This window comes from Tupaia chinensis, unplaced genomic scaffold, assembly GCF_000334495.1.
Source record: "Tupaia chinensis unplaced genomic scaffold, TupChi_1.0 Scaffold142100_1, whole genome shotgun sequence".
Classification (NCBI taxonomy): Eukaryota; Metazoa; Chordata; class Mammalia; order Scandentia; family Tupaiidae; genus Tupaia; species Tupaia belangeri.
In genome coordinates this window covers 2,021,642-2,032,203 of record NW_006201951.1, presented here as the reverse complement: position 1 = coordinate 2,032,203, position 10,562 = coordinate 2,021,642, and the positions used below count along the sequence as shown (strand labels likewise).

Here is a 10,562-nt window from a genome sequence, read left to right as displayed (position 1 = left end):
CGGCGGTTGCTGAGGCCTGCCTGCCCCTTACAGACCCCGGGGCGTGCTGAGGCCTGGCTGCCCCTTACAGACCCGGGGGCGTGCTGAGGCCTGGCTGCCCTTCCTGTAGAACCGTCATGAACATCCAGCTCCATTTAGGGTGAAGGGACAGCCTCTGGTCTCCACTGTCTTTCACTTTTCAGAAGCAGAAGCCGGGAACGACACAGCCCAGCTCAGACGTGTGGCTCCAGCCCTCCACGACCACCAGCCTCCACAGCCTGGGCTGCACGGCCAGGCCCTGCCCTGATGAGGGCAGGGTGAGCAGGCCAGCCTGCCCTTGGGTCAGCTGTCGTCTGCTGCGAGGACCCGCCAGAGCTGGACTCTGGTGGCTCGTGCGAGGCTTCTTAGCAGTGCCCTGGTTCCCCAGCCCTGCCACAGGCACAGGGTGGCACCTGCCCTTATAAGACCCAAGAACTTTAGTTCTGCTATCGGGTGCACGCACTTCGGGGGGGGGGTGAGAAGCCTCCCGGGGATGGCTGTGTTGCGGTACCTCTCCCTCAGGGTCTGGGCATGCATGCACTTATGCCTGGCCGCCGGGTCCAGGACTCGAGCCAGGCAGTTGGCCGTGTGGGATCCAGCTGCCTTGGCCTCCATGGCACCTGCTGGCCTCCACCTGAGACCGTTGGGGTTACCTGGTTCTGGGCCACCCGTGTATGCCCTCTGAGGTTTAAGCAGACGGTACCTGAAGACGTGGACCGAGACCCTCTTACCGTACTTCAGAGAGCCCATGTTGGTGGGCTTGGGTGAATGTCCTCAGTTTAACTCCCGTCACCTCACGTGAGGCTGAGGCCACACAGAAGGGGTACTGCTGGGGCTGGGGTGCACGGGTGGGAAACCCGCTGCCCTCAACACCCAGGGGCTAAACTCCAGAATGTGATTTCGCGCAGCTGTCTGAGAACACATGGTTCCAGCAGCCCCAAGGCCCACCCGCCTCTGGGTCGCAGTGCACTTGTGCCAGGCCACAACCACCACAAGCTGTGGCCACCCAAGTCAAAGCTGGGCATGGCTTTTGAAACCCAAGATGAGGCTGCCAGGTGGCATGGTGGTTAAAGGCCTGGACTCCCTCATGGCCGACCACAGTTCAAGTCCTGGACCTGTGGCTTGCTTTCTCACTGTCTCTGATCAAACTGGAAAATAATAATAAAGTTAAAATTAAAAAAAAAAAAAGAAAGAAAGAAACCCAAGATGGAATCTGCAGGTGCCTGGTTAGCTGCTCTGCACTTGGGAGGGGTTGTGTCGGGCTCTAGGACGGGCTCCACCTTTGAGCACCCACGGTGCAGGGATGGTGAGCCACCACCTGAGGAAGCAGCTGCTGCCTGAGGCCCTGCCCTGAGCACTGTGGGTGGGCGCTCGGCAGTACCCCCACACCCTCGGGCGTCACGTAAAAGCGGTTTATTTACACACTGTTCAGAGTAACAAGACTCAGGCAGCCCTGGGAGGCCAGGCTCAGGCAGGCTCCTGCCTTCCCACCGAGGTGGGGATGTTCCCTTCGGTCCGGGTCACTTGGGGGCAGGGTCCCAAGTGGCTGGTTTTGGCAGGCGAGGGCACACCATGGCTCCTGGCCCTGCCGGGGCGTGGGACGGGGAGAGCAGCACTAGGAGTACTTGGTGTTGGAGATCTCCTTCCAGAGCAGGGCCCTGAGGTGGCTGAGCACCAGCGAGTGGTGGGCCTCCACCTGGCTGGCCAGCCCACTCAGCGTGCTGCAGGTGCGCAGCTGCTTGCCCAGCTCCTCGCGCAGGGCGGTGGGTGCGCCGGGGAGCAGGTAGTCCCGCAGCAGCTCGCACACCTTGGCCAGGTTGGGCTGGATGAGGTCGCCCTTGCACTGCCGCATGAGCCTGTCACACGGGGCCCTGCAGTCGTGCCCGTAGGTGCAGTCCGCGCTGTGCTCGCAGCGCCGGCCCTGCAGGAAGCGGCGCACAGCGGCCTCCGGCGCCACTTGCTGCAGGTCGGCCATCTTGAAGTCGTAGGTGGCCGTGTAGCCCACATTGGCCAGTGTGGTTTCGCACATGTAGAAGGTCCCGTAGGAGCCGTGGAAGAGTTCCTCCACAAACTCCAGCAGGCCGATGGCGGTCTTGGCCCGCCAGGGCCACGCGGGCCCAAGCCACTGCTGGAGGGTCTGGTGCAGGGCGGCGGGCAGCAGCGGGCGCAGCAGGGGTGGCAGCACGGCCCTGTGCCAGGAGCCACGGGGGGCGCCCTCGGTGAGGTAGAGGTCCCCGCAGGAGCCCAGCAGCCGGGACGCGTGCTCCTTCTCCTGCAGGGACAGCAGCAGCAGGAACTCGGTGTGCTGCAGCAGGGCCCACACGGACTTGGCTTCGGCCAGGGACACCCTGCTGTCCTTGTTGAAGTCAGCCACGAGGAGGACCTGGCCCACCAGCGCCGGCAGGGAGGGCAAGTCCCCCAGGTTTGCCTGGCATTGGGGACCCAAGGAGAAAGGCATTATGGGGCCGTGATGGTGTCTAGGCTGGCAGAATGCCGGGCCTGGGCGCTCGGACCCTCAGGATGCCGAATGTACCCCCGCCAGGCCGTAGCATCTCTGCCATCACGTCTCCCCACCTCCAGGTACCACAGGTCCTGTCCCCCCCAGTGCTTATGGGGGGAGTTGGGCACTGGGCATGGAGCTTCTGAACGTCTCAGGGTCAGCACTGGCCGTTTCACCTCCCGCCTAGTATCCTGCCATGCCAGGTCCACTGGGTGTTCAACGTGATTCCCCCCTCCCCACTTCAGGGGCTTGGCTCTGCCAGCCACCTGGCCCGCCCTGCCCACCTTGGAAGGCCCCTGGCCTGCCTCTGCCCAGGGGTGGAGTGGCAGGTGCCCGCTGACCTTGAGGAAGCTGAGCGTCATCTCCCGGAATTCCTTAATCGAGGTGCCCCGGGGGGGCTGGTCAAATAGCACCGGTTCCCGCCGAGGGGCTGTGTCCGCCCGGGCCTGAGCGCCCAGGGCCTCCTCGATGGCACACTTGATGGTCACCTCCTTGTCCTGCCAGAGCCCGCTGTACACCTGGACAGGCCACAGGGGTCCGCCGTGCAGACGCCCTCCCCTCCCACCGCAGGGCGCGCCTCAGCCCCCGCCCCCAGCCCGCCCAGTGCCTGCCTACCTGCTGCCTGCTGGCCGGGGGGTGCCGAGAGGCAGGTGCCCCAGTGCACCCTGTGCAGCTCACACAGGTCCTGGCAGATGGAGCCCGAGATGACGCCCTTGCGGTACTGGTCGCACTGAGGGGACAGGGACCAGGAGTGGCTGGTGGCCAGGGTTGGTAGTCCCCACGGGGCATGCCCCCAGCACGGCCTGAGGCCACACCTGCTCTTTCAGGGACTCCGAGGGAGGGGGCCGACGACGACATAGAAGGTGGCCTTGGGGTAGGCGTGGAGGTGGCATTTAGCGCCTACGAGTCTGCCCAGGCCCCCGGGCCTGTGGTTCCGAGGCCACGGCACTTTTCTGAGAGACCCCCGAAGTGCTGGATCCAGCCGGGCAGCCTTGGCCCATGGTGACTGCAGCTGGGTACCACCAGCCCCCATCCTGGGTGTGGGGCCAACAGCCAGTGCCCAGGTAGCCAGAGATGACAGTGGCTCTGCCTGGGAGCCAGGTTCCTGCCTCCTTGGTCCGAGTGACCCTCGCCCTGGCCTGGACTCTGGCCAGCTGCCACGCCCTCTTGGCCTGACCGCATTCTTGCCTTGGGGGACCTGGTGGGACGGCCCTCCCTACCTGGGAGCCGGGCCACTGTCTGGGCACTGACCACCGTGGGTCTCACTCCGGGTCAGGGGCTGCCCCGGGGATGTGGTCAGGGTCCACGCCGCTGCGGCTGCCTGAGGGGCCCTGGGCATGGGCGGGCCGGACAGCCTGGTGTTAGGCGGGTCCGGCCATCGCCCTCGCCCTCACCAGGGTGAAGCAGCACCTGTGGGGGTTGCCGAGACCATGCCTGCTTCTGCGCTCCCCACTGGGAGTGCTGGCCACTCTGGCACTGGAAGGACCCCCAATTTAGCTGGGGGTGCCACACCTGCTTCTGCATGAGCTTTCCCTGGGTACCCCCAGTCGGTGGCTTGGTCTGCCTCTGTCCCTGCACCCCAACTGGGTTGGAGCAGGTGAGGGGCCAAGAGCCTCGACCTGGCCCCCATCTGAGGTGCTGGTGTAGCACGGGGCCAGGCTCAGGTCCCCCGCTGTTTGCCACTGTGGGCTCCAGAAAGAGCACCCTGGGGTCCCACAGTCTCACCCTGCCTCGCCTTCCTGCCAGACGGCCCCAAGCCAGAGCTCTTAGCAATGGCTACATCACGCCAGCCCCATCCACCAGACGGGGCCTCGAGTCCACTGAGGGGCCACCCTGAGGGGCCTCCGGCTCTGGGGCGAGTTCCTGGCTGTGCCTCACAGGTGGCCATGGAGCTGGCGGGGGTCGGTGCTGTGCCCCCCCCCCGCCATCCATCTGCAGGTGAGGGGCAGGGAGAGACCCAGGGCCCACCAGAGCCAACCAGAAGCATGACGGCCCCGCAAACCAACCTGGGTCGGTGAGTGCGGAGGCGGGTCCTGGCCGCCAGAACCCAGCGAGTTCCCTGGAGACAGGGAAAAGCAGGGGCCACGGGTCCACCTGCCATCCGCCACCGGTGCAGGGGCCTTTCTGCTGGGGTCTGCACTGACCACAGACCAGCAAGTGTGAGCCCCTGCCCTTCCCCACCCAGCTGCTGGGCTGAGGGGTCCCCGCGGGAGGAGTGGGGTGTTGAAAGAGGGAGCTGAGTCCTGCCCCCGCAGCTGAGGGCGACCTCCCTGGGGTGGGGCAGGGGTGGCTACATGTTCAGCCTTCCCAGGGCAAATCCCTGGTCTCTCCCTCCTCTCCCCATCTGCAGAACAGAGCGCCCTGCCAGCAGGGCCCTGTCACCACCGCCTTCCCCTCTGCTGGGTGGCTGCTACTGCCCAGGTATGAGAGGGGCCTCCCGCCCTCACGGCTGACAGAGGCTTCTGGAGAACAGAGCTGGGCATGACCCCAGAGAGGGTCCAGCCGCCCGAGGGAGCTCCGCGGGGCAGGAGAGCCAGGGCTGTCTCCCGTGTGCTGGGGGGCACTGTTCTGCTCCCCACAGCGGCCTCCTTGGGGCCCCCACCCCGGGCGACTGCTTCCAAGAGCAGTGGGTGCTCAGAAGACACCACAGCGCTGGAGCCGCTCAGCCCTGCGGGCCAGACCCCAGCTCCTGCCTCCTCCAGACAAGGCCCAGCCTGGCTCCTCCACCTGCATTCCAGTGGAACGTGTGCTCGTAGTACAACTCTACAACCCTCGCTGGCTCCCCGGGGCCCACTGTGTGCCCTATGGCAGCTCCTGGCCATCCTGGGTATCCCTGCCTCTGCCCAGCTGAGATCAGGGTGACCGGCTGGAACCCCGGGCTGAACCCTGAGAGGTACTTAGCCAGCAGCTGGGAGACTGAGGTAACGGTGCTCCCGGATACCGACCAGCCCGCCGAAGTGCTCATCCCACTCCGGACCCCTCACCCTGCACCCCCCGACCTGAACTTTAGAGCAGCCTGCAGCAGCCAGGGACCAGGGGCCAGAGCCCTTCCCAGACAGGGCGATGGCCCCACGGCCCGCAGGACAGGAGCTGCCCTCCTGCAGCACGGGGGCTCCGAGCAGGGATCTCCCTGTCCCTGGCTCCTGCTGTGACTCCCCAGGAGCTGCCGCTGCTCTGAGGGCCTTCCTGTGTCCCTGCCAGCCCCAGTGCAGGGTGGGCCTGGAGCCATCCTCGGGGGCGGAGCTGCACGCCCTCTCCACGGCCAGCCACAGAGCACTTGGCCTGCACACGCACGAGCAAATGTGAGCGTGTACACCCATGCAGGCAGACACATGTAAGCATGCACACGTGCTCTCCTGGGCACCTGCAGCAACCCCCCTCTTCACGTCTCCCTCCTGCTTTAGCCCCTGAGCGCCCCCCGCCGGCCAGGGCCAGCTTTGCAAAGCACAGACCAATTTTACTCGAAGCCGCCACACCTGTGCCGTATCCACAAGTGCCTAGAACCCCAGGGCCTGCTGTCCCACATCTTAGCCAAGGGCCCACCAGGTCCCTGCGCGCCTGGGCATCACTTACGATGACCGCCTGGCAGACGTGGCCGCGGCAGAGCTCCGAGTAGGACGAGTAGCGCACGTACACCATCCAGCTGCCCACCAGGACGCCCAGCCAGGCCAGGAGGACGTACTTGACCCTGAGGCCTGGGAGCCGGCCCTGCAGAGGCAACCAGAGGAAATGCCGGTTCACGGACCAGGGGCCACCGCACACCCCCGCCAGCCTCCCGGCCTGCTCTGCCCCCAGCCCCACTGCCGGTCCCTGCCGGTGCACCAGGACCTGCCACCTGGGCCTCCCACAGCCCAGAACGTCTACACTTCCTGACAGGGAAGGGTAAGCTGCGAACGGAGAGGCCGTCGGGCAGGCAGCTGTAGCTCTTGCTCACTAGTTACTTTTGTTTTGCTACAGGGTACATGCGCCTGCCAGAGAGACAAATGGGACAGTGAGAACCCCACCCCCAGGGGTGGCCCTGCTACATCCCTTCTCTGGTCTCCCATCGGGACTTTTGGGCACACACGCACATATGCCCGGGGTATCCCTCAACCCACGGGTTCAGGTAATTGCTCTGTGGGGTCTGGCCCACCAGCTCTCCATCTCACTGCAGAGAGCTAGGTTTCCGGACTCCTTGCCTGTCTCCCCTCGTCTCACACTCCTACCCACAAGACCAGGCCCGCTCTCCGGTGCCGCCGTGGGTCGGAGGTCCAGCCAGGAAAAGGTTTGGAGCACAGAGTTCCCGGGCCCCAGCCCAGCCATGCCCTGGGAGCTTTGGAACACAGCCCACGGACCCACGTTCACACGGCCATGGCAGAAGCCTGAGTCCGTGGACGGTGGAGGATACGCGGGCCGTCCCTGCGGTGGCACCTGCTGTACTGGGCGGGCCCTGAGCACAGCTGGTGAAAGAACCCGACGTGGATGGCCCCGCCGCACGGCCTGTCTGTGAGGTGCCCAGAGCAGTGGATCCAGGGCCAGGGCAGGGAGGTCTCTGATGGGGACAGTTTCGGTTTGGGAAGAGGAAAAGCGAGGTGGACGGCGACAAGGGCTGCGCAGAGTGAATGGCATGCTCCGTGCCACGGAGCGTGCGCCTGAAGATGGCGAGGCCCGGGACCAGCAGTTAGCGTAATGGCTGTGTCACTGAACTCCCATGTAGCTGACCGCAGTTCGAGTCCTGGACCCAGTGGCTTAAACTCATGCTGGGCGCATGTGCATGCGTGCCCAAGATCCCGAGAGGAGAATGGAGGAGAAGGGATTGCAGTGTGGCCATCCCTCCAGGGTGGAGGGGTGATTTCTGACTCTTTCTGGCGAGCACACATACCCTATAGCAAAAAAACTCTCCAAAAAAAAAAGCTGATGAGTCCAGCGGGCAGGTCTGGGCAGCGGATCCATGGCAACTGTGGGGCCCACCTGGGCACAACTGGCCTAGACGCCCCAAGCATGCGCCAGCACCCGGGGCTGCCGGGGTGGAGGCCAGGGAGGCCCAATGGGGGCGCGGCCAGGCCTGTGGAGGGTGCCCCCCACGTACTCTCCAACACGAATAAAGAAAAGCACAGGCTCAGGTGGAAAAAAAGACAAGTATCCTCTAGCCCCACAGCCTGAGGTGCTGCCCCAGTGCCTGGGACCTCTTGGTTCTTATTTTTTAAGTTTCTGCTAGAGGGCCTGTGCACTTGTTGGAGAAAGAGAAATCCCCTCCTGGGGGATGGCCATGCCACAACCCCTCCTCCATTCTCCTCTCAGGATTTGGGGCATGCACAGACACACACACCATGTTTTTCAAGCCGCCGGGACCAGGACTCGAACCACACAGCTAGTCATATAGTATCCATCTGCCTTAACCACTAGGCCACTGGCTGGCCCCAAAACTGGAACTGTTTTCTTCTAGAGAGATTTTTGCTATAGGGCATGTGCGCTCGCAAGAAAGGCAGAGATAGAAAATGAGAAATCACCCCCCGGCGGGGATGGCCACACCGCAATCCCTTCTCCTCCATTCTTCTCCTGTGATTTTGGACATACACACACACACACCTGGTGTGAGTTTCAAGCCACCGGGTCCAGGATTCAAACCACGGTTGGCCATGTGGGAGTCCAGTGATTTAACCTTTATGCTAGCTGCTGGTCCCCATGGCTCCAGGCCACTGCTGTCCTCAGCTTCCTGCCCTCATCTCCCCAGCTGGTATGTGGAATCCCAGGGTGTGAAGCTTCCTTGGGTGCTGGGGACACTGTCTCCCACCCAGGACTCAAGCCAGGTTTCCAAGGGTGGCCTGGGGACAGCCAGGTGCCCCTTCCTTTTCCCACTCACCCTGGAAAAGCAGCCAGCAGGGAGGGCCGGGTCCCTGGGTGTTCTGTCCTGCACTGGACAGACGTCCTTTCCTGCAGCTGAGGGAAAGGGGACTGCCCAGGGGCTGCCCAGCCAGGAGGGCAGGAAGGTTGGGGCTCGGGCACCAGCACCTCGTGGCCCAGCCAGCATCTGTGGGGGCCTCCTGGTCACAGACACCACTGGCTCTCAGGCCCGCCCAGTCTTGGTTAGCTCAGGGACTGGGACAGAAGCATCCTCCATGGAGGTGCCACCAGCTTGTCCCCCAGGCCTGAGTGGCACCGAGGCCTGGGGGCCATGGCAGAGGCAGGGCACGGGTCTTTGCCCCTTGGCCCACTTGCCCTGTAGTGTCTGTCTCTGTCCGACTGTCCGAGGTGGAGGCAGGAAACAGACGTGGGGGAACAGAGGCTGCAGGTGGTGTCCTGGCAGGGCGAGGCACGGACGGCTGCTGGGTGAGCCAGCCCAGCAGTGCTGGGGGAGGGCTTGCATGGGCAGGGGCCCAGGGGGCCAGCCAGCAGGAGGGCAGGCCTGGTGGCCCCCAGGGCAGAGAGCAGTGGCCCTGTGATGACAAGACTGCACGAGCAGTACGAATGTGACAAGCACCCCGGTTCCCCTTCCCTGCCGGAAGGGCATGCAGGGGCCCCAGTACCCAGCCTGGTCCCCCCGTAGAGGGACAGCCTCGCTATGCACCAACTGTAGACACAGGTACAGTGTAGGGGACTGCGCGCCGTGGGGCAGAAAGGGGCCCTCACTACGCCGTGCACTCCTACACTGTGACCGGAGCGCATGGCTCCTGGCCAGGCTGTGTGCGCCCGAGACCCACGACCTCTGTCCCGCATGGTGCTGTCCTCAGATCCTCCCTGAGACCTCGAAGAACATCAGCGTCTGGAGGGGTAGATCCTCGGGCCATCGGGGACCCGTGACTAGTTCTTGGGCTTCAGAGGCTGGTCAGGGTGACAGGCTAGGGTGAGTTGTTCTCATCTCGTGCCTGCCATGCTGGGCTAAATCTTACACTCCGTGCCCGGCTTGGGCACACACGACCAGGCCTCACCCCCTTGCACACCCGCTCTGCAGCCAGACAGCGCCCAGGCCCTGGGCCGGACATGGTGGCCGCCTCCCCACCTGCTTGGTTGCTCCCCCAGGTCTTTACCTCCCACAGACACTTCCCCTGGGGGGGTGCCAGGGCAGGGCAGGGCCCACTCCTCAGGGGCTCTCGGCTCACCAGGGAAGACATCCAGCCAGGACCTGCTCCTGGAGGGGATGCCTGAAAGGTGGCATAGAGGAACCCAAGGGACAGTAATAGCACACCGCAGGCGGCCACCCTCGCCACCAACCTGGAGGGCACTGTGCTGGCGGGGATGAAGGCAAGAGTGCAGGCCCCACCACTGCAGGGGTACGGGGGGCTCCAACCAGGTCCTCCCAGAGCCAAGCCCAGGGGAATGCCAGGCGCAGAGGTCCAAGACAGGGGTCAGGCCTATGCCCTGGGCCTCTCTGCAGCTGCCAGGCCAAGGCCCTCCCTCAGGGCTACAGACAGGTGCACGCCCCGCCTCCCGGCACAGGGGGGCCTTGTGAGTGCCAGTCCCTCACCCCTCTAGGGTGGGCAGGGACCACCACATGCCCTGAGGCCCCCAGCAGGAGAGCTGGCAGTGAGGGGCTCATGGCAACCGCCCTCATCCCAGAAGGGGAGCTGAAGCCGCCGACCCTGGGCTGGACCAGGGTCCTGCCTCCAGGAGGGTCATGGAGAGGCCTTGGAGGAGTGGGCAGGTCTAGCCAGGGCTGGCTCCTCCCTACAGGAGGCTGGGAGGACAGCCAGTCAGAGGCATCTCTGATGCGAGAGGTGAGTGTGGACATGGGTCCTTGCCCAAGGTCACTCGGGGATCAGGGCAGGTCCCTGCACTCTGGCTAGCTGATGCGATGACCAGGGGAAGGCCCTGTCCTTCCCAGACCGTTTCTATGTGTTTCAAGTTTCCCACAGCAGAAAATCAAACCTCATTTTTCAAGGCGAGAAGAGGAAAGCTTCGTTGCTGCCTGGCGCGGGGAGCCGGTCTGGCCTGCGCAGCCCGCAGCATCCGCGGCGCCCGGGCCTCCTCTCGCCACCGCCTTCCCAGCCCCTGCGGGCCCCGCCGCCCTGCGGTGCCACCCCTCCCCCAGGGTTCCCGGACCCCCAAGCCCGAATCCCGCCGGCTC

The 10,562-nt window shown here is 64.7% G+C and overlaps 1 protein-coding gene across 1 annotated transcript; it reads right to left on the bottom strand.

The window, feature by feature from the left end:
• Positions 1-1,416: 1,416 nt before the first annotated feature.
• On the bottom strand, positions 1,417-6,232 carry DIPK1B (divergent protein kinase domain 1B; the record flags this gene model as incomplete). Its single annotated transcript, XM_027766284.1, is given in 4 exon segments — positions 1,417-2,446; positions 2,860-3,036; positions 3,141-3,248; positions 6,092-6,232. Coding segments are annotated over 4 exon segments (1,239 nt in total), but the record flags the coding sequence as incomplete, so codon positions are not given.
• Positions 6,233-10,562: the final 4,330 nt, after the last annotated feature.